At 44.2% G+C, this 21820-nt stretch overlaps 1 protein-coding gene across 2 annotated transcripts in view; it reads left to right on the top strand.

Moving 5' to 3' along the window:
- Positions 1-21820, top strand: part of UXS1 (UDP-glucuronate decarboxylase 1) — a 79625-nt gene that overhangs the window by 12923 nt on the left and 44882 nt on the right. Inside the window, exons 2-5 of one of the 2 annotated variants that reach the window (XM_061168730.1) lie at positions 3146-3173; positions 4513-4561; positions 5617-5660; positions 16002-16062. In XM_061168730.1, coding sequence (XP_061024713.1) covers positions 3146-3173; positions 4513-4561; positions 5617-5660; positions 16002-16062 — 182 coding nt within the window. Of the gene's footprint in view, positions 1-3145; positions 3174-4497; positions 4562-5616; positions 5661-16001; positions 16063-21820 lie in introns of both variants that reach the window. The other variant, XM_061168729.1, reaches the window with a different exon arrangement.

Below are 21820 nucleotides of genomic sequence, written 5' to 3'. Positions count from 1 at the left end.
CGAAGCCCTGGGCTGGACGGGGAGGAGCAGCTGGGGAGGAGGGTGCGTGTCCAGGTGCCCGCGGAGGGGCATTACCCGCCCACAGTCCTTATTTTCCGTTAGTCAAGGGCGGGGAAGCTCCTGCGGTGGGCATCTTCCCCAGCAGATCCCAGGGCCACCGCGCTTCCCACGGGAGAGACGATGAAGCAGAGCCCTGGTGGGGCAGGGGGGGATGACTCGGGAGGCCGTGTGTCTACTTCCCGGGAGGGATGGCAGCCTTACCTGCTCTCAAGTGGTCTAAGTGACCACAGGAGGACCGAGAAATGTCTCCAAAATAGACATTGTAAACAGATTCAAGAAGAGGTTAAGAAGGAGAAAATGGAATGAACTAATAACCGTGGGATGATTTGAGAAGATGGTCAAAAGGCTGTCACCACTCGGAAGGCAACTTAGGGCCCGGGTCATTCTCGCGTGCAGTTAGTTCCCTGGCACAGAAAGAGGGGGACGCTTCTGGGCTGTTTTGATGAGGAGCTAATCCTAAAGCCAGAATGAGACAAGGTACTCATTTCAGGTCCCCAGTGAAGACAAGTGTCCCAGGGTCTGCACCTCCTGGTTCACGGGCACCTGGCATCCCAGGTGAGCAGTGACCCAGATAGAGACCAGGGACAGGGGGCACGCAGCTTGGCAGGGGCTCAAGAATCTTTTCCCTCCTTTTTACAAAGCAAGGTAGACACATAGATACAAGGAAAAAATAGTCAACGTCAGCACTTGAACTCAGTATTTTGGTGTCTTCAGACGGTCTTTTTTTTTCTGTGTAATTTTTAGTAGTAGATATATTTTCTTGTCTGGGGCTGTCACACCTGCATTATCAGGTTGCAGCATGGTTTCGTTGCCGTATTTTTATTGAGATGTAATTGACATATAACGTTTTATTAGTTTCAGGTGTACATGTGATGATTCAGTGTGTGTGTGTATTGGGAAATGATCACCATAAGTTTACTTAACATCCGTCACCACACAGTTACAGATTTGTGTGCGTGTGTGATGAGATCTTTGAAGACTCACTGTTTTAGCAGCTTCCTTCAAATACTCAGGACAGTGTTGTTAACTACAGTCACGTGCTGTACACGACATCCCCAGGACTTATTTAAACCCTGTTTCACACCACCCATCCCTCACCTCCCACCTCCCACGTCTGGCAACCGCTGATCTGTTCTCTGTACCTGTGAGCTTGGGTTTTTGTTGTTTGTTTTTAGATTCTACATGTAAGTGAGATCCTACGGTATTTGTCTTTCTCTGGCTTATTTCACTTGGTGTAATGCCTTGAGGATCCAGCAGTGTTGCCGCAGATGGCAGGATTTCCATCTTTTTATGGCTGAATCATATTCCATTGCGTATATACACCACATCTTCTTTACCCATTCATCGGTCAGTGGACACTCAGCTTGCTTCTGTATCCTGGCTATTGTGAATAGTGCCGCAATGAACATAGAGGTACATGTATCCTTTGGAATTAGTGTTCTCATTGCCTTTGGATAAATACCCCGGAGTGGAATTGCTGGATCGTGTGGTAGTTCTGTTTTTAATTTTTTGAGGAACCTCCGTACCGTTTTCCGTAGCGGCTGCACCAGTTTACATTCCCACCAACAGTGAGTGAACCAGGGTTCCCTTTTCTCCACACCCTCACCAACATCTGTTATCGCTTATCTTTTTTGATAATTGTTACAGTCATATTTAATGACTTTATGATTTCATCACGTGAATGGCTATATCATAATTTATATAATAGTCCCCCAATTGTAATGTATTTTGGTTTATTCTTTTTTTTTAATTATAAATAAGGCCGTGACTTGTGAAGGCAGCTTTCTTGTGTGTATACTTATTTCCTGAGGATAATCCTCAAAAGTAAGATCACATGGTCCAAAGGCATAAACATTCTTTGTTTTCTAATGAGTAATGAATACAGTACAGCTTCATTTTAATTTCTCCCATTTCTTGCTTACTTGCCACTTTCTACTTATTTATTGCTTATCTTTTTGATCATAGTTTCTTCTTGTATTTGAAGAGGGCTGTGCTTTTATGGTTTCATCATGCCCCTTGTTCACAATGGGGATCTCTTGCAAGGAGCATGATTTTGGACACTGAGAACTCTGCAGTGAACGTTTATTAGCCCCCCGCTGGGTATCGGCAGATGCAGTGAGAACATGCCTAGGGTCGCCCCTCACCTCAGGGCCTTCCCAAGCTCACAGAATTGCCAGCCCCGGACTCCAGGGTGTGTGTGTGTTTGCTCCCTGCTTTCCCCAGCATCTGGCAGCACCTGAGCACGCCTGGCCTCAGGAGCTGTGCATCACTGGGGGAGTGGTCACGTGGGGGCCGTGTCGGCATGCGGACAGAGCTTTAGCGACACCGTTCTCTGTGGGCGTCTCTCTGTGAGGTACCCTCTGGTCAGTAACTTCAAGTGCGTGTCGTGTGTCTGTAAAGTCACCCCTGGTAAAATCCACTGCGGCAGCCGGACTGGTTTAGACGCGGTTACTCAGGTGTCTGCCGTCAAGGAGGTGGCCCAGCAGACGGGGCTGTGATGTAGGGGAGCTGGGTGAGGGCTGAGAGAGGACGGCCACAGGGTCAGGCCATCCTGTAGCTTCTCTGGGTCTCGGTCTCATCGACATTTGAGGGGGAGAGGTTGGACTGAGCCCTGGGATCTCTCTTATTTTTGCAGTTCTTTGATTCCCGTGACTGGCTCTTCCTCAAAGGCTGGGGACGTACTGCGTATCAAAGCACGTGCACCATGGCACTCCAGGCCCCAAAAGGTTATGCCAGAGTTAGGGGTATATAGGGTCATCTTTTTGCTTATGTTTAGTTGCACTTATTATTTTATTTATGTAGGTAGGTATGTATGTATGTATTCTTGGCCGTACCGTGCAGCATGCAGGGTCTTAGTGCCCCGACCAGGGATCGAACCTGCACCCCCTGCAGTGGAAGCACGGAGTCCTAACCGCTGGACTTCCCTAACCAGGGAAGTCCCAGCACTTACTGTTTTGGAAGTGTGCATGTTATTGTCTTCGTGAGCTATAGTTTTCATAGCCAACTTTAAGATACTGGTTAAAAATTAATATTGTATTAGTTGGAGAACTTAAATATTGACTTTTCCTTTTTCTTTCTCTTACAGCTATCTGGGGCAACTTGGTTAACATGAGGTAATTGTTTTTAATAACTCGGCTGTTATGTTTGGGTTGAAAGGACACATTTCATTGTTATACATACACCATGATTGAGGACGATGTAAAAGTGGAACTGAGCTTTCTTGCTGTTCACACGTCCAGCTCGTCTTCTCTCCTGGGGTGCTCTGGAGGACGCAGCTGGTTATCACGCTGACCCAAGTCCAGCTCAGATGCGACGGTGAATCTCGCGGCAGCCGTGGCGGCTCCTTGGTGGTGCCCGCCTCAGGCCTTCCCGGCCTTGTAGACAGAAGAGGGTGGACCTGAGCTTTCAGGCTCCTGAAGTGTAAATGGCATTCCTGGGCGGCTTGAGCAGAGCACTCAGGGGCACCTTTCCAAAGCCTCTTAGGGAAACCGAGGCTGCCCTCACCCCCAGGAGCAGACCAGTGGGTGCTTGGGGCCGCTGTCCGCCCCGGGGAGGGAGGGCCCGAGGGCCCGAGGGCCTGAGTGAGCGTTACTTTTGCCGCTGGACAGAGCATGAGGGACACTTGTAAAAGTCAAATCCTTGTGTCAGTATTCTTAAAAAAAAAAAAAAATCAGCGAAAGTAATAAGCATTCACTGTAAAAACAAATCTGGTGCCGTGAGTACAGTTTTACCTTTAAAGAAAAATCCCCTCCACTTTGTATTCCTTGGTGTGACAGTCAAAGAGCAGCAGTGGCATTGCGGTGACAGCAGGTTTGGGAAGTCAGCGCAGCTGCGGGCAGCCGGGGAGGGTAGCTCTGCCCCCCCTGGGCTCTTCACGTCCAGCGGGATTTGCAGGGCGGCTGGGGCCCTGTTGACCCAGTTCCTCCCACCGGGGCTGGTGTGTGTCTCCTGACGGAGGCCCCTGTGTGTGGCTGGAGGGCTGCTCAGGTCCCATTAAAGGAGCTCTGTCTTTGCACTTGGAAAAACTCCATTTTGCATTAAATCCCAGGAAAGCCCAGCAGAGAAACTTGTACTCCCTATAGACACACTTCCTGCCTCTAATTTAAAATCCCGTGTTGGGTGGAATGTGAAAGTGAGATGGTCTTAGTTTAACAGAAATGCCCCGTAAGGTGTGGTGAGCCTGGGGTACGGGGTAGTTTAACAGAAACACCCCGTAAGGAGGTGGTGAGCCTGGGGTACGGGGCTGAGGAGCTACCCCCAGCCCCCTCCTCCCCCGCTGGCTGTCTGGTCCCCGGTCTCCCATCCTGGGGGGTGGGTGCCTGGGACGGGTTCTTGGGGAGGAGGGGGTGACGTGCAGCCTTCGGTTTGTGTTGCGGTGATTTGGTCAGAAATACACCTTGGAGTCACAAAGCCTTTCAATTGGTCTCAGTTTTGTAGTTTTCTACTCAACAGGTCCATCCAGGAAAATGGTGAACTCAAGATTGAAAGCAAGATTGAAGAGGTTAGTCTCGTTTCCAAAGTTTGCTCCTCCTTTTCCTGCTTATTTGTCCACTTCAGTCCCTTTGCTTGCGCTGGTATCTTTATTGTGGCCGCTTGATGCCGACCTGTGATTCTGAAACCATCTCGCAAGAAGTCATTCCCTCATTGAAGAAGAGACTTTCTGTTTGTTAGGCTGTGGCCGCACCTCTGTGTCAGCATTTGTCCATTTGTAAAGGTGCAGTGTGTTAAATTCTGCCCTACAGGCAAGATGGATTTACGCTCTTATGTGACTTTTCAGGGGAGCCTTTCCAGGCTTCCTTAGAGGAACGGCAGTGAGAACCGTCCCCAGGGATGGGGGCAGGGGCCGGCCTCCACTCACCTGAGCAGGTGCCAACAGGAAGCACGGCCCGACTCGTTTGCGAGGACCCGGGGACACACACAGCAGGGCGGGCGCACGAGCGGAGGGGAGGCTGCGGCCTGCCTCACTGAAAGCCGGCAACTCTAGCCCACTTCACACCTTCTGGTTAAAATAATTGCTTGTGTTTTAGTCCAGTGTCGGTGCAGACAGACTGTTGTAATATGGGCTGTGGGAGGGCTGGGGGCCGCTCACTGTGATTTGGAGGCACGTGCCGGTCGTCCTGTGCAGCCCCGGCCCTGGCCCGCGAATGCGGTGGACACACGGCCTGTGACGCAGGCGCGGTGCTGATGGCAGGCGACACAGCGGGGGCAGCACCCGGGGGTCCTCTCTCTCACCTGAAGAGAAGCGGGGGTGGTGATCGCCTGTTTTCACGAGCCTGAACCACCTTTGACGTTGCCCGTGAGGTCGGGAAGGAAAAAGGTGAATTTCCTGAGAGCTTAGGCATCTCTGGAGTAAGAGATTCCAACACGCAGTTCAGCATCTCGATTCTAGGATTGTGAGTCACGGGGTCTGACTTAACCTCGAGCTGGAGGTGAATCGTAGAAGGAATTAAAATCTGTTTCACATCACGCCCTGTCCGTCTGGAACATCAGAGTGGGTGAACGTGGCGGAGGACTGGGTTTCTGCTTTAAAACTGATACTGGTTATTTTCGTTTTAGATTGTTGAACCACTAAGAGAGAAAATCAGAGATTTGGAAAAAAGGTATGTGTGCTTTTTCTTCTGTGTCTAAGAAAATACTTATATCTTACTGATCTTAGAAGGTCAATATCTAATGTCAGTTCATCTCAGCTGAGTAATTAACTCTAATTTCAAAGATACAAGGCACTTTGAAGACAGGGACTTTTCCATGAGAACGTCAATTTTTACTCTAAAATTCGGATGCAGTGCTTTTAGATCTTTCTTTCCTTTGGTCATTAAAAACTATTTCTGATGAAAGCTATGGGTTCTCTCTAGAAAAAAAATTTATTTAAATGATTTTTTTTTAACATCTTTATTGGAATATAATTGCTTTATAATGCTGTGTTAGTTTCTGCTGTATAACAGAGTGAATCAGCTAAATGCATACGTATATCCCCATATCCCCTCCCTCTTGCGTCTCCCTCCCACCATCCCTATCCCACCCCTCTAGGTGGTCACAAAACACTGAGCTGATCTCCCTGTGCTATGCGGCTGCTTCCCACTAGCTATCTATTTCACATTTGGTAGTGTATATATGTCCATGCCACTCTCTCACTTCATCTCAGCTTACCATTCCCCCTCCCCGTGTCCTCAAGTCCATTCTCTACGTCTGAGTCTTTATTCCTGTCTGCCCCTAGGTTCTTCAGAACCTTTTTTTTTTTTTTAGATTCCATATATATGTGTTAGCATTACGGTATTTGTTTTTCTCTTTCTGACTTACTTTACTCTGTATGATAGACCCTAGGTCCATCCACCTCACTACAAGTAACTCAATTTCATTTCTTTTTGTGGCTGAATAATATTCCATTGTATATATGTGCCACATCTTCTTTATCCATTCATCTGTTGATGGACACTTAGGTTGCTTGCATGTCTTGGCTATTGTAAATAGTGCTGCAGTGAACATTGTGGTACATGACTCTTTTTGAATTATGGTTTTCTCAGGGTATATGCCCAGTAGTGGGATTGCTGGGTGACATGGTAGTTCTATTTTTAGTTTTTTAAGGAACCTCTTTACTGTTCTCCATAGTGGCTGTATCAATTAACATTCTCATCAACAGTGCAAGAGGGTTCCCTTTTCTCCACACACTCTCCAGCATTTACTGTTTGTAGATTTTTTGATGATGCCCATTCTGACAGGTGTGAGGTGATACCACACTGTAGTTTTGATTTGCATTTCTCTAATGAGTAGTGATGTTGAGCATCCTTTCATGTGTTTGTTGGCAATCTGTATATCTTCTTTGGAGAAATGTCTATTTAGGTTTTCTGCCCATTTTTGGATTGGGTTGGTTGTTTTTTTGATATTGAGCTGCATGAGCTGCTTGTGTATTTTTGAGATTAATCCTTTGTCAGTTGCTTCGTTTGCAAATATTTTTTCCCATTCTGAGGGTTGTCTTTTCGTCTTGTTTGTAGTTTCCTTTGCTTTGCAGAAGCTTTTAAGTTTCATTAGGTCCCATTTGTTTATTGTTGTTTTTATTTACAGTACTCTAGGAGGTGGATCAAAAAAGATCTGGCTGTTATTTATGTCATAGAGTGTTCTGCCTATGTTTTTCTCTAAGAGTTTTATAGTGTCTGGCCTTAACATTTAGGTCTTTAATCCATATTGAGTTTATTTTTGTGTATGGTATTAGAAATTGTTCTAATTTCATTCTTTTGCATGTAGCTGTCCAGTTTTCCCAGCACCACTTGTTGAAGTGGCTGTCTTTTCTCCGTTGTATACTCTTGCCTCCTTTATCAAAGATAAGGTGACCATATGTGCATGGGTTTATCTCTGGGCTTTCTATCCTGTTCCATTGATCTATATTTCTGTTTTTGTGCCAGTACCGTACTGTCTTGATTACTGTAGCTTTGTAGTATAGTCTGAAATCCGGGAGCCTGATTGCTCCAGCTCCATTTTTCTTTCTCAGGATTGCTTTGGCTATTCAGGGTCTTTTGTGCTTCCATACAAATTGTGAAATTTTTTGTTCTAGTTCTGTGAAAAATGCCAGTGGTAGTTTGATAGGGATTGCATTGAATCTGTAGATTGCTTTGGGTAGTATAGTCATTTTCACAATGTTGATTCTTCCAATCCAAGAACATGGTATATCTCTCCATCTGTTTGTATCATCTTGAATTTCTTTCATCAGTGTCTTATAGTTTTCTGCATCCTGGTCTTTTTTCTCCTTAGGTAGGTTTATTCCTAGGTATTTTATTCTTTTTGTTGCAGTGGTAAATGAGAGTGTTTCCTTCATTTCTCTTTCAGATTTTTCATCATTTGTGTATAGGCATGCAAGAGATTTCTGTGCATTAATTTTGTATCCTGCTACTTTACCAAATTCATTGATTAGCTCTAGTAGTTTTCTGGTAGCATCTTTAGGATTCTCTATGTATAGTATCATGTCATCTGCAAACAGTGACAGCTTTACTTCTTTTCCGATTTGGATTCCTTTTATTTCTTTTTCTTCTCTGATTGCTGTGGCTAAAACTTCCAAAACTATGTTGAATAATAGTGGTGAGAGTGGACAATCTTGTATTGTTCTTGATCTTAGTGGAAATTGTTTCAGTTTTCACCATTGAGAACGATGTTGTCTGTGGGTTTGTCATATATGGCCCTTATTATGTTGAGGTAAGTTCCCTTTATGCCTACTTTCTGGAGAGTTTTTTATCATAAATGAGTGTTGAATTTTGTCAAGCTTTTTCTGCATCTGTTGAGATGATCATATGGTTTTTATCCTTCAATTTGTTAATATGGTGTATCACATTGATTTGCATGTATTAAAGAATCCTTGCATTCTTGGGATCAACCCCACTGGATCATGGTGTATGATCCTTTTAATGTGCTGTTGGATTCTGTTTGCTAGTATTTTGTTGAGGGTTTTTGCATCTATGTTCACCAGTGATATTGGCCTGTAGTTTTCTTTCTTTGTGACATCTTTGGTTTTGGTATCAGGGTGATGGTGGCCTTGTAGAATGAGTTTGGGATTGTTCCTCCCTCTGCTATATTTTGAAGAGTTTGAGAAGGATAGGTGTTAGCTTTTCTCTAAATGTTTGATAGAATTCACCTGTGCAGCCATCTGGTCCTGGGCTTTTGTTTGTTGGCAGATTTTTAATCACAGTTTCTGTTTCAGTGCTGTGATTGGTCTGTTTATATTTTGTATTTCTTCCTGGTTCAGTCTTGGGAGGTTGTGCTTTTCTAAGAATTTGTCCATTTCTTCCAGGTTGTCCATTTTATCAGCATATAGTTGCTTGTAGTAATCTCTCATGATCCTTTGTATTTCTGCAGTGTCAGTTGTTACTTGTCCTTTTTCATTTCTAATTCTATTGATTTGAGTCTTCTCCCTTTTTTCCTTTTTTTTTTCTTTTTCTTGATGAGTGGCTAATGGTTTATGAATTTTGTTTATCTTCTCAGAGAACCAGCTTTTAGTTTTATTGATCTTTGCTATGGTTTCCTTCATTTCTTTTTCATTGATTACTGATCTGATCTTTATGATTTCTTTCCTTTTGCTAACTTTCGGGTATTTTTGTTCTTCTTTCTCTAATTGCTTTAGGTGTAAGGTTAGGTCGTTTATTTGAGATTTTTCTTGTTTCTTGAGGTAGGATTGTATTGCTATAAACTTCCCTCTTAGAACTGCTTTTGCTGTATCCCATAGGTTTTGGGTCATCGTGTTTTCATTGTCATTTGTTTCTAGGTATTTTTTGATTTCCTCCTCAGTGATCGCTTGGTTATTTAGTAGCATAGTGTTTAGCCTCCATGTGTTTGTATTTTTTTTACAGTTTTTTCCCTGTAATTGATATCTAGTCTCATAGCATTGTGGTCAGAAAAGATACTTGATACGATTTCAGTTTTCTTAAATTTACCAAGGCTTGATTTGTGACCCAAGATATGGTCTATCCTGGGGAATGTTTCATGAGCACTTGAGAACAAAGTGTATTCTGTTGTTTTTGGATGGAATGTCCTATAAATATCAATTGATTAAAGCTTGTGTTTCCTTATTTATTTTCATTTTGGATGATCTGTCCATTGGTGAAAGTGGGGTGTTAAAGTCCCCTACTATGATTGTGTTACTGTTGATTTCCCCTTTTATGGCTGTTAACATTTGCCTTATGTATTGAGGTGTTCCTGTGTTGGGTGCATAAATATTTACAATTGTTATATCCTCTTCTTGGATTGATTCCTTGATCATTATGTAGTGTCCTTCTTTGTCTCTTGTAATAGTCTTTATTTTAAAGTCTATTTTGTCTGATATGAGTATTGCTACTGCAGCTTTCTTTTGATTTCGATTTGCAGGGAATATCTTTTTCCATCCCCTCACTTTCAGTCTGTATGTGTCCCTAGGTCTGAAGTGGGTCTCTTGTAGGCAGCATATATACGGGTCTTGTTTTTGTATCGATTCAGCCGGTCTGTGTCTTTTGGTTGGAGCATTTAATCCATTTATATTAAAGGTAACTATTGATATGTATGTTCCTATTACCATTTTCTTAATTGTTTTGGTTTTGTTTTTGTAGGTCTTTTCCTTCTCTTGTGTTTCCTGCCTAGAGAAGTTCCTTTAGCATTTGTTGTAAAGCTTTTTTGGTGGTGCTGAATTCTCTTAACTTTTGCTTGTCTGTAAAGGTTTTAATTTCTCCTTCGAATCTGAATGAGATCTTTGCTGGGTAGAGTAATCTTGGTTGTAGGTTTTTCCCTTTCATTACTTTAAATATGTCCTGCCACTCCCTTCTGGCTTGCAGAGTTTCTGTTGAAAGATCAGCTGTTAACCTTACGGAGATTCCCTTGTATGTTATTTGTTGCTTTTCCCTTGCTGCTTTTAATATTTTTTCTTTGTGTTTACCTGTTGATAGTTTGATTAATATGTGTTTCGGTGTGTTTCTCTTTGGATTTATCCTGTATGGACTCTCTGTGCTTCCTGGACTTGATTGGCTATTTCCTTTCCCATGTTAGGGAAGTTTTCAACTATAATCTGTTCAGATATTTTCTCAGACCCTTTCCTTTTCTCTTCTTCTTCTGGGATCCCTGTAATTCAAATGTTGGTGCGTTTAATATTGTCCTAGAGGTCTCTGAGACTGTCCTCAATTCTTTTCATTCTTTTGTCTTTATTCTGCTCTGAGGTAGTCATTTCCACTATTTTATCTTCCAGCTCACTTATCCGTTCTTCTGCCTCAGTTATTCTGCTATTGGTTCCTTCTAGAGTATTTTTAATTTCTGTTATTGTGTTGTTCATCACTGTTTGTTTGCTCTTTAGTTCTTCTAGATCCTTGTTAAATGTTTCTTGTATTTTCCTCATTCTGTTTCTGAGATTTTGGATCATCTTTACTATCATTACTCTGATTTCTTTTTCAGGTAGGTTGCCTATTTCATCTTCATTTATTTGGTTTTGTAGGTTTTTACCTTGCTCCTTCGTCTGTGACATATTTTTTTGTCATTTCATTTTTTTTTGTTTTTTATGGGTGGGGCTGTATTCCTGTCTTAGTGGTTGTTTGGCCTGAGGTGTCCAGCACTGGAGTTTGCAGGCAGTTGGATAGAGCTGGGTCTTGGTGCTGAGATGAGATCCTCTGGGAGGCCTCACTCCGATTGTTATTCCCTGGGGTCTGACGTTCTCTGTTAGTCCAGCGGTTTGGACTCGGAGCTCCCACCACAGGAGCTTGGGCCCAGCCTCTGGCCTGGGAACTGAGATCCCTCAAGCCAGTCGCTGGGGGTTCCTCCCGCCCCCTTAGGTGTCCGTGGCCCCCCCACTTGTGCCTGGTAGGTGCCCTAGTTGTGTGGAGACACAAAGTTAATTGATTTTTTTGAGGAGTCTTCCTGAAGCCTGACCCCAGATCCTGTGGGAAAGCCTTTCCTCTAAGGCCCTTTGTCAGTTTGATTTCTGCAACCTGTGACAATTCAGACAAATGTCCACATCAGTGTCATTGGTCCCCCTGCCAATAAAACTCCCAAGTAGTCTGAATGTTGGTAGAAGGAAGGATTTAGGGGTGTTGAAACCTTCCTTTCCCAAGCCCTGTGGATTTCTCAGTTCCTGCAAATTCGTGGCACACAGTTTGAGGCCACGTCTGCCCTCTTTTGGCTCCAGCAGGTGGTCAGATGGTTTCTAGCACCTGTTGACCAGTCTCAGAGGATTCCAAAGCAGGAATGCCATTTGTTGGGCCTGGAACCCAGGACCACATGGAAGCACCATGGGATGTTAGGGATGGGGAGCCTGTGATTTGTCCCATTCAGTCATTTGTTTGCTTTTGTCCCCATACTACCAATACATCGGGAAGTTTCCAGAACTGAGTCCAGGTGAAGCGGCTGGGAGGGAAGAATGGTATTAGATGGTGGACACTCTTACTTGAATCCATTTCCAGAGGAAGGTCCTGGGTCCTGCTCATGCTTTGTCTTGGCTCCATCTCTGTCTTGGCCTCGGGCACAGGGAGCTCTCCCTTGAGTGTGTGTAGAAAACTCCCAAGTGTCTGGAGTAACAGTTGGGTCTTAAGAGGTTTAAAAAAGAAAGATGAAGACATTCATTCATGAAAGTTTGTATATTTTTTTTCCCCTGGGACGTGTTTGGACAATGTGTTTAGCCTTGTGTGAGCCCTTTATCAAGTCTAGAATAAGAAGGAAGCAATGGAGAGCAGTATTTTTTTGATCTCGGTGTTTTCATTAAATGATCAAGGAGAAATGAGGATGGAGAAAATTCATCAAACTAAATGTGTTCATTCACTCTCTTCTTGCCCTCAGCTGATAGTTATATGCAGTCAGCAAGCTACCGATTTTAACTCTTAACTGGAGCAAACGTTGTTACTTGTTTTTTTAACTGATTCCATCACTAATGGAAGGCTGTTATTTGTGCTTTAATCTTTCTTGCCACTATTCGGTGCTGAAATGACACTGCCTGTAACATTTCATTGCATGGGAACCAGAAATCCTGCCTTCGATAGGACTGCTGTAATTTGAGGAATGTTAATTGAAGCTTTTTAAAAAATAAATTGTTTACAGTAAGAAGTAACCCACCACAAGTTTTACCTTGGCTGAAAAAGAAAGAAAAAATCTGCCCACCAGTGATCATTTTCTTTAGAGAATAACATGAACTTTCTTATGAAAAGAAAGTGAATCATTTAGGTAACTTTTCTAAGGCAGTGGCTTTACACACAGGAGCTCTTGAATTATGAGAATTATACAGTTCCCTTTGATACTTCTGTGATGTTCTTGTTCCTTTTAACTCGGGAAGAGAAGCACACGTATGACTGTAATCTTAAATAGTTTTCTGGTAACTCATTCCTGTGAAACCGTGAGAGTTCCCTGTAAGCTGGGCACTGAGGGTGAGCGCTCGCCCCGCGGCGTTGCTTTGCTGTGACTCAGCCTGAAAGGCTTCTGTCCCTCTAGTGGGTGAGCCACTCAGGCGACAGCTGGGCCCTGGTTACTGGGTGAGTCAGAAGGTCAGGTGCGGACGTGACCTTGTGGAAGTTGGAGGAGCTCTGTCTAGTTTCATGCCTCCTGACTTTGTGTGATAGGAATGTTCACACAGCCATCCTGACCCTGGCAGCATAAGAATGTCACTGGGAGGAAATGCGTGATCGTCACTTGGGGGCAGAGGGGCCCCAAGAAATAAGGACACAGTTGACAGGTCAGCACCAGTTGACACAGGGAGGCACAGGGGTCCGTGCCGTCCTAGCAGCCTGGGTCGTGGACTCTGCAGTGTTTTGTTTTGTTTCTAGAGAGTACTGACACCTGGGCCCCCCTCCCTGCAATGGTGCTTTTATTGGCCTAGCATGCAGACTGGGCTTCAGGAGTTTGCACATCTCCCCGAGTCATTCTAATGTACAGGCAAGTTTCATTTCTTTTCTTTCTTTCTTTTTTTTTTTCTTTAAATTTTATTGAAGTGTAGTGGATCGACAGTGTTGTGACTCTGGTCTTTCTGTCCTCCTAACCTCACGCTCCAGTTCCTAATAGTTGGCTTGCATGCTGTTTCATTCCATCTCCACATCTTTGAACATTCTTTGAATAGATAGCAGGTAATAATGCTAATTAAAATTCTAAGTAGAAGTACCTAGGCTCTCCTAACAAACAGGAAGGTTAGAGTGTGGAATGGGATAACTAATGACTATAGGATCCATCTGGGGGGTAAGGAAAGGTCCGTTATGGAATTCACACTTCGTTCTGCCTTCTTGCCGCTTCTCACTCAGAAATGCAGGCTTCAGGTGGGCGGCCTCCTGCCCCTGCCCCATGGCTGCTGTGTCCCCAGCGCAGGGTGTGGTCTGGAACAGGTGCTCCGGAAAAGGTGCCTGAACACACGAATCCGTGGGTGAGCGACGCCTGGGTAGGATTTTAAAGGGGCCCCGGCCTTAAAGAAGCCCACACCTCGCCCTTGCCCTGTCCACCCAGCTTGGGGCTCGGGGCTCAGCCACCACCACCTCGCACGGCCAGCTCGGTCACACGGCTGTCACCACAGCCTGGGGGTGCACACCCAGGAGGACCCTGGCTCCCACCTAGAGCTTTGTGCCCTGAGTCCTCAAAGCAAGGAATGAGGGCCGTGAGATCGTTTTTTAAACTTTCAGTAACATGATCACCCATGTGGAATCTGAAACTTGGTTGTTACATGTCGAAGAAAAACAGGGCACGAAAGCAGCCAGCGTTGCGTTTCTTAAATCAAGGGCTTATTAGCACACACTGTTTGAAGCGGTTTTCTTAGTCATCCTGCACCAGTGACTGTGTGTCAGGCGGCTGTGTCTGCTTCAGTTTTATTTCTTTTAAGTATATTTCCTATAAGAAAACCGTTTGCTCTTCCTGCCTGGTGTAAATAGCATATCTGGTTTCATGTTAAGCTTTCATGCAGGCACTGTTCTAAGCTCACCACTTGAATGAAAATCGGTTTCAGTGGACAAATTGGTCACCTCCTCCTGGATGCACGAGTCTTGTCCTGTGTTTCCTCCGCCCGCTTCCGTCCCAGGGTGCAGCCCTGGCCCGCCCTCCCCGTGACTCTCTCTAAAACCCTTCAGCCTGGAGGGGATGAACCCTGGTGGGTGAAGGAAGGGAGGCGTCAGGACGGCCTGGAGGAGAAGCAGGCTGGTGGGCAGCTCGGGGAGGGTGGGATGGAGCTGAGTCAGCTGGGCCCATGGATGCTGGGAGCTCAGACTGAGGCAGGAGCGGGGGTGTCGGGCCCTCGGAGAGCGGAGTACCGGGCAGGTGGGAGGGCTGCCCCGGCCCCGCTTCATCAAGCGCTTACTGTGGTGGCCGGGTCCCAGGACGGCTTGCGGGCAGCCCTCTGGCTCGAGGGAGCAGGAAGCCCCGAGGTGCCCAGAGCGCCTGGGGGATCTTGCCCCAGGGGTGTGGACGAGGTCACAGAACTGACACGGGAAGGCTGGTATTCTCACCATCCCCTGGGCGTCTCCCAACTGCCTGCCTGTGTTTGGCGTCTGCGTGGTGAACTTGACCTTTGAGAGTCTGGAAGCTCCTACAGGGGGAATCACGTGCACTGCCAACCCGCCCCAGCTCTGTTGTCAGCGAGCTTCACTCCTTCAGGAGATGGGAAGCACCTGCTTCAAGGTCTTCTGTCTGAGGACCTGTCCTGTTCCGTTAAGTTCAGCCACCGCTGAGGAGATGCGTTCCGTGTCCCAGCTGCGGGTGTGGAGGGGATGGAGACAGGGCCCTCGCCCAGCACATCTGCAGTTAAAATAATAACTCTAGAGCTGCTTTCTCCACATTTTTTTAAAAGCCCTTTTGTTTCTGACCGAATCACTTTGAGTGGATATTTCAAGTCTATATTTTATCAACTGTCTTTTGACACTTTATATGTCTTTTATGCTGCCCCAGTCCTGGAACATCCGTGTGGGTTGGGGACTGGTGGCACCTTGATGGGGGCAAGAGGCATTGAAAGATACGGTGAGACCCCAGACAGGTTCAGACGGACCACGGGGGGCAGAAAGGGCTGATGCCCAATCACTTTATCCAGGGCCCCCGGCTGGGTAGGGGAGGCTGGAATTGTGAGACTGCCCAAACAGGGGAAGAGTCTTACTTACACCTTCTCTTCCTCTTGGGGGTACAGTCGGCAGGGCTGGGTCTGTGACTCCACACAGCCGATTTCTTCCTCCCAGGCCTGGGCACGGCATCTCGAGAACGCCACCCCTTCCGTGTTTTGTGTTCAGCTCTGGCTGCCGGTGGCTAGTACTTCCTGACGTTTTCCCTGCCCAGGGATAGCATCGCATGTCACACTTGTTTGATTGTAAACAAGGAGCAGGTTGATCTTGAACTCAGATTAACCAGTGCTTGCTTGGTTGCTGCAGCCCTCATTTGGAGAAGAGAGGGGAGCAGACAGTAACAGTTCTCAAATCCGGCATTTGTTTTGGTGGCAAGTAGAGAAAATACTCACATGAGATGTTTGACTCTTTCTTTTATAATCTCTTTATGTTATACAGCTTCACCCAGAAATACCCGCCTGTAAAATTTTTATCAGAAAAGGACCGTAAAAGAATTTTGGTAAGTTTGCACATCTGATTCATATTTGTAATCAAGGAATTTGCTTTTTAAATGGAAGTGTAATTCACAACCCATAAAAGTCACCGGTACAGTGTATACGGTACAGTGTATACAGTTCAGCGTATACAGTGGTTTATGGTTTGTTCACAAAGTCCTGCACCAGCTCCACATCCTAATTCCAGAACATTTTATCGCCCAAAGAAACCCCTTAGCCATCAGCAGTCATTTCCCATCCCACCCCCCTGCCCCCCCAGCTCCTGGCAACCACGAGAACGACTTTCTGTCTCTATGGATTTGCCTGTTTGGGGCATTTCAAATGATACAATGTGTGGTCTTTCTCTTAAACTTCAATGTTTCCAAGGTTCATCCGCGCTGTAGACGAATCCGGGCTTCATTCCTTTTTAGAGCTGAATAATTCCATTGTGTGGTCGTACCACACTTTGGTTATGCAGTCATCAGTTGATGGGCATTTGGGGTTGTTTCTCCTTTGAGGTTATTGTGAATAATGCTGTTGTGAACGTACGGGTGGGTACAAGTTTCTGTGGACATAGGTTTCCTCTCCTTTTGGGTATACGTACACCTAGGAGAGGAATTACCAGGTCGTATGGTGACCCTGTCTGTAACTTTCTGAGGAAATGTGAAACTTTCCAGAGCAGTGGTTTTTAAACCCTTTGCTGGTTCACACACCACCTTGATAAATACACCGGGGGCTTCCTCGGCTAGTGGTCTCCTTGTTAAACGCGAATACAAATTCACCGGTGAAAGAACCCCATGTGCGTGCCATGCAGCAGAGTGTGTCCAAAGAGATCGGCACCTTTGCATTTTGTAAAAGTGCCAGCTTTGTTGAGATATAATTCGCGTACTGTGCAACTCACCCCCTAAAGTGTACAATTCAGTCGTTTTTAGTACATTCACAGGGTTGTGCAGCCATCATCGATTTCAGAACATTTCATCCCAAAAGAAACCCTGAGCCCGTGAGCAGTCACTCCCCATTTCCGCAGCCCCTCCACCCCTAGGCAACCACAGATTTACTTTCTGTCTGTGGACATTTGCCAATTCTGGGTATTCATACAGGTGGAATAATGCACTATTTGGCCTTTTGTGACTGGCTAGCATGTTTTTAAGATTTATTCATGTTGCAGCATTTATCTGTACTTCATATCTTTTTATTACCAAATAATATTCCATTGTATGGATAGGACACATTTTATTTATCCATTTATCCTATGAGTCATGTGGCAGCTCTTTAAACTTTGGAGGAACTGCCAGACTGTTTGCCACGTCGGCTGCACCGTTTCACGTCGCATGACACGCAGCAGTGTATGAGGAGTCCGATTTCTCCACGTCCTTGTCAACACTTGTCATTATAGGTCTTTATTTTTAGCCCTCCTCGTAGGTGTGAAGTGCTGTCTCATTGTGGTTTTTATTTGAGTTTCCTGATGGCTGATGATGTTGAGCATCTTTTCATGGGCTTATTGGCCATTTCTGTATCTTCCATGGAGAAATGTCTACTCAGACACTTAGCCCATTTTAAAATTGAGTTCTTTTTCTTTTCATTATTGAGTTCTTTATCCTAGATCTAAGTTTCTTATCAGATACATGATTTGCAAGTATTTTTTTCCCATTCTGTGGGTTGTCTTTTCGCTTTCTTGATGGTATTCTTTGAAGCACAAAAGTTTTAAATATCGATGAAGCTTATTTTTTCTTTTGTTCCTTGTGCTTTGGTGTCACATTTAAGAAGTCATAGCCTAGGGTCTTCCCTGGTGGCGCAGTGGTTAAGAATCCACCTGCCAATGCAGGGGACACGGGTTCGAGCCCTGGTCCAGGAAGATCCCACATGCCACAGAGCAGCTAAGCCCGTGCGCCACAGCTACTGAAGCCCGTGCACCTAGAGCCCGCGAGCCACAACTGCTGAGCCCACATGCCACAACTACTGAAGCCCGCGCACCTAGAGCCCGTGCTCCGCAACAAGAGAAGCCACCGCATTGAGAAGCCTGTGCACCACGACTACTGAGCTTGTGCTCTAGAGTCCGTGAGCCACAACTACTGAGCCCTGTGTGCCACAGCTCCTGAAGCCCACGCACCTAGAGCCCGTGCTCTGTAACAAGAGAAGCCACTGCAATGAGAAGCCCGCGCACCGCAATGAAGAGTAGCCCCTGCTCACCGCAGCTAGAGAAAGCCTGTGCACAGCAATAAAGACCCAAAGCAGCCAAAAATAAATAAATAAATAAATTTATTAAAAAAAAAAAAAAGTCATAGCCTAATCCAAGGTCACAAAGATTTGCCCTGTTTTTTCCTAAGAGTTTTATAGCTTTGTTGTCTTACATTTAGGTCTCTGATCCATTTTGTGTTCATTTTTATATATGGATTTAGATAAGGGTCTCCCATCCTTTTGCATGTGGCTGCCTAGTGGTCTAGCACTGTTGGCTGAGAAGACTAATCATGGCCTGTTGAATTGTCTTGCCACCCTTGTCAAAAATGAACTGACCATAAATGTGAATGTTTATTTCTGGACTCTCTATTCTGTCTGTTGATCTATATGCCTATCCTTGTGCCAGTACCACACTGCCTTGATTACTGTAGCTTTGCAGTAAGTTTTGAAACTGGGAATTGTGGGTCATCCACCTTTGTTCTTCAAGATCATTTTGACTGTTCTGGACCCATTACAGTTCCTTGTGAATTTTAAGACCAGCCCGTCAGTTTCTCCAAAGAAGCCAGCTGAGATTCTTACAGAGACGCATGGAATCTGTAGGTCAGTTTGGGCAGTATTGCCATCTTAACAGTATTGCCTTCCGGTTCTTGAACATGGGGTGTCTTTCCATTTATTTAGGTCTTCAGTAGTTTCTTTTAACTTTTTTTTTTTTTTGTAGTTTTCAGAAGACAAATTTTGCACTTTCTTTGTTAAATTTATTTTAAAATGTCTTATCCTTTTTGATGCTAGTATAAATTGAATTGTTTTGCCAGTTCCATTTTCTTTTTTTTGAATTAATTTTTAAAAACATTTTATTATAGAAAACAATAAAAACAGTAAAATATAAACAAAAATAACAGTATAATGAACTCTTCTGTATCCATCATCCAGGTTCAACTCATAGTTAATCTTTTTTTTTTTTATTTCTGAGATATACATTTTAAAGTAATAACTAGAATTATGACTTATAACATTATACCAGAACATATAAGATTTTTAGAAATTTCATGTAATGTCTGAAACATTTATATTAACATATTTCCATACAAATAACCCAATGAAAGTTTAGTATTAGTTGTTTTGTTTGTTTGTTTTTATACTGGAGGTTCTTGTTAGTCATCAATTTTATACACATCAGTGTATACATGTCAATCCCAATCGCCCAATTCAGCACACCACCATCCCCACCCCACCGCAGTTTTCCCCCCTTGGTGTCCATATGTCTGTTCTCTACATCTGTGTCTCAACTTCTGCCCTGCAAACCGGCTTATCTGTACCATTTTTCTAGGTTCCACATACATGCGTTAACATACAATATTTGTTTTTCTCTTTCTGACTTACTTCACTCTGTATGACAGTCTCTAGATCTATCCACGTCTCAGCAAATGACTCAATTTCGTTCCTTTTTATGGCTGAGTAATATTCCATTGTATATATGTACCACAACTTCTTTAACTATTCGTCTGTCGATGGGCATTTAGGTTGCTTCCATGACCTGACTATTGTAAATAGTGCTGCAATGAACATTGGGGTGCATGTGTCTTTTTTTTTTTTTTTTAATTTATTTATTTTATTTATGGCTGTGTTGGGTCTTCGTTTCCGTGCGAGGGCCTTCTCCAGCTGCGGCAAGCGGGGGCCACTCTTCATCACGGTGCGCGGGCCTCTCACCATCGCGGTCTCTCTTGTTGCGGAGCACAGGCTCCAGACGCGCAGGCTCAGCAATTGTGGCTCACGGGCCCAGCCGCTCCGCGGCATGCGGGATCATCCCAGACCAGGGCTCGAACCCGTGTCCCCTGCATTGGCAGGCAGACTCTCAACCACTGCACCACCAGGGAAGCCCCCGCATGTGTCTTTTTGAATTATGGTTTTCTCTGGGTATACGCCCAGTAGTGGGATTGCTGGATCATATGGTAAATCTATTTTTAGTTTTTTAAGGAACCTCCATACTGTTCTCCATAGTGGCTGTATCAATTTACATTCCCACCAACAGTGCAAGAGGGTTCCCTTTTCTCCACACCCTCTCCAGCATTTGTTGTTTGTAGATTTTCTGATGATGCCCATTCTAACTGGTGTGAGGTGATACCTCATTGTAGTTTTGATTTGCATTTCTCTAATAATTAGTGATGTTGAGCATCTTTTCATGTGCTTCTTGGCCATCTGTATGTCTTCTTTGGAGAAATGTCTATTTAGGTCTTCTGCCCATTTTTTGATTGGGTTGTTTGTTTCTTTAATATTGAGCTGAATGAGCTGTTTATATATTTTGGAGATTAATCCTTTGTCCGTTGATTCATTTGCAAATATTTTCTCCTATTCTGAGGGTTGTCTTTTCGTCTTGTTTATGGTTTCCTTTGCTGTGCAAAAGCTTTGAAGTTTCATTAGGTCCCATTTGTTTATTTTTGTTTTTATTTCCATTACTCTAGGAGGTGGATCAAAAAAGATCTTGCTGTGATTGATGTCAAAGAGTGTTCTTCCTATGTTTTCCACTAAGAGTTTTATAGTGTCCGGTCTTACATTTAGGTCTCGAATCCATTTTGAGTTTATTTTTGTGTATGGTGTTAGGGAGTGTTCTAATTTCATTCTTTTACATGTAGCTGTCCAGTTTTCCCAGCACCACTTATTGAAGAGACTGTCTTTTCTCCATTGCATATCTTTGCCTCCTTTGTCATAGATTAGTTGACCATAGGTGCGTGGGTTTATCTCTGGGCTTTCTATCCTGTTCCATTGATCTATATTTCTGTTTTTGTGCCAGTACCATATTGTCTTGATTACTGTAGCTTTGTAGTATAGTCTGAAGTCAGGGAGCCTGATTCCTCCAGCTCCATTTTTTTCCCTCAAGACTGCTTTGGCTATTTGGGGTCTTTTGTGTGTCCATACAAATTTTAAGATGATTTGTTCTAGTTCTGTAAAAAATGCCATTGGTAATTTGATAGGGATTGCATTGAATCTGTGGATTGCTTTGGGTAGTATAGTCATTTTCACAGTATTGATTCTTCCAATCCAAGAACATGGTATATCTCTCCATCTGTTGGTATCATCTTTAATTTCTTTCATCAGTGTCTTAGAGTTTTCTGCATACAGGTCTTTTGTCTCCCTAGGTAGGTTTATTCCTAGATATTTTATTCTTTTTGTTGCAGTGGTAAATGGGAGTGTTTCCATAATTTCTCTTTCAGATTTTTCATCATTGGTGTATAGGAATGCAAGAGATTTCTGTGCATTAATTTTGTATTCTGCAACTTTAGCAAATTCATTGATTAGCTCTAGTAGTTTTCTGGTGGCATCTTTAGGATTCTCTATGTATAGTATCATGTCATCTGCAAACAGTGACAGTTTTACTTCTTCTTTTCCAATTTGTATTCCTTTTATTTCTTTTTCTTCTCTGATTGCCGTGGCTAGGACTTCCAAAACTATGTTGAATAATAGTGGTGAGAGTGGACATCCTTGTCTCGTTCCTGATCTTAGAGGAAGTGCTTCCAGTTTTTCACCATTGAGAATGATGTTTGCTGTGGGTTTGTCGTATATGGCCTTTATTATGTTGAGGAAAGTTCCCTCTATGCCCACTTTCTGGAG

This window comes from Eubalaena glacialis, chromosome 14 (genome assembly GCF_028564815.1).
Source record: "Eubalaena glacialis isolate mEubGla1 chromosome 14, mEubGla1.1.hap2.+ XY, whole genome shotgun sequence".
Classification (NCBI taxonomy): domain Eukaryota; kingdom Metazoa; phylum Chordata; class Mammalia; order Artiodactyla; family Balaenidae; genus Eubalaena; species Eubalaena glacialis.
The sequence above is the reverse complement of the archived record's forward strand: the minus strand, read 5'-3'. Positions and strand labels throughout refer to the sequence as shown.